This window comes from Penaeus monodon, chromosome 27 (genome assembly GCF_015228065.2).
Source record: "Penaeus monodon isolate SGIC_2016 chromosome 27, NSTDA_Pmon_1, whole genome shotgun sequence".
Taxonomy (NCBI): domain Eukaryota; kingdom Metazoa; phylum Arthropoda; class Malacostraca; order Decapoda; family Penaeidae; genus Penaeus; species Penaeus monodon.
In genome coordinates this window covers 25,502,943-25,503,288 of record NC_051412.1, presented here as the reverse complement: position 1 = coordinate 25,503,288, position 346 = coordinate 25,502,943, and the positions used below count along the sequence as shown (strand labels likewise).

The window sequence follows — 346 nt, the reverse complement described above, 5'->3', positions numbered from 1 at the left end:
TCTCCAGCGGACCTTTTGCCGTCCATCGATACTCGCCAGCCTCCCATTCTGCATGCAGCTGTGTCACGCCAGCGTGTCAGAGGACGGCAGTGGGCAGGGCGTGACCTCCGCCAGCGTGTCAGAGGACGGCAGTGGGCAGGGCGTGACCTCCGCCAGCGTGTCAGAGGACGGCAGTGGGCAGGGCGTGACCTCCGCCAGCGTGTCAGAGGACGGCAGTGGGCAGGGCGTGACCTCCGCCAGCGTGTCAGAGGACGGCAGTGGGAAGGGCGTGACTGTCTGTGCCGGACGTGAGCGGAGGGAAGGACCTATGCGTGTGTGTGTCTGCGTGGTTGTGGGTCATATATGC

The 346-nt window shown here is 65.6% G+C and overlaps 1 protein-coding gene across 1 annotated transcript in view; it reads left to right on the top strand.

Moving 5' to 3' along the window:
• LOC119590466 (protein croquemort-like) overlaps positions 1-346 on the top strand; it is a 47,895-nt gene that overhangs the window by 2,796 nt on the left and 44,753 nt on the right. The window contains exon 2 of the mRNA XM_037939124.1: positions 59-287. Within this exon, the coding sequence (XP_037795052.1) occupies positions 59-287 (229 nt within the window). The remainder of the gene's footprint in view (positions 1-58; positions 288-346) is intronic.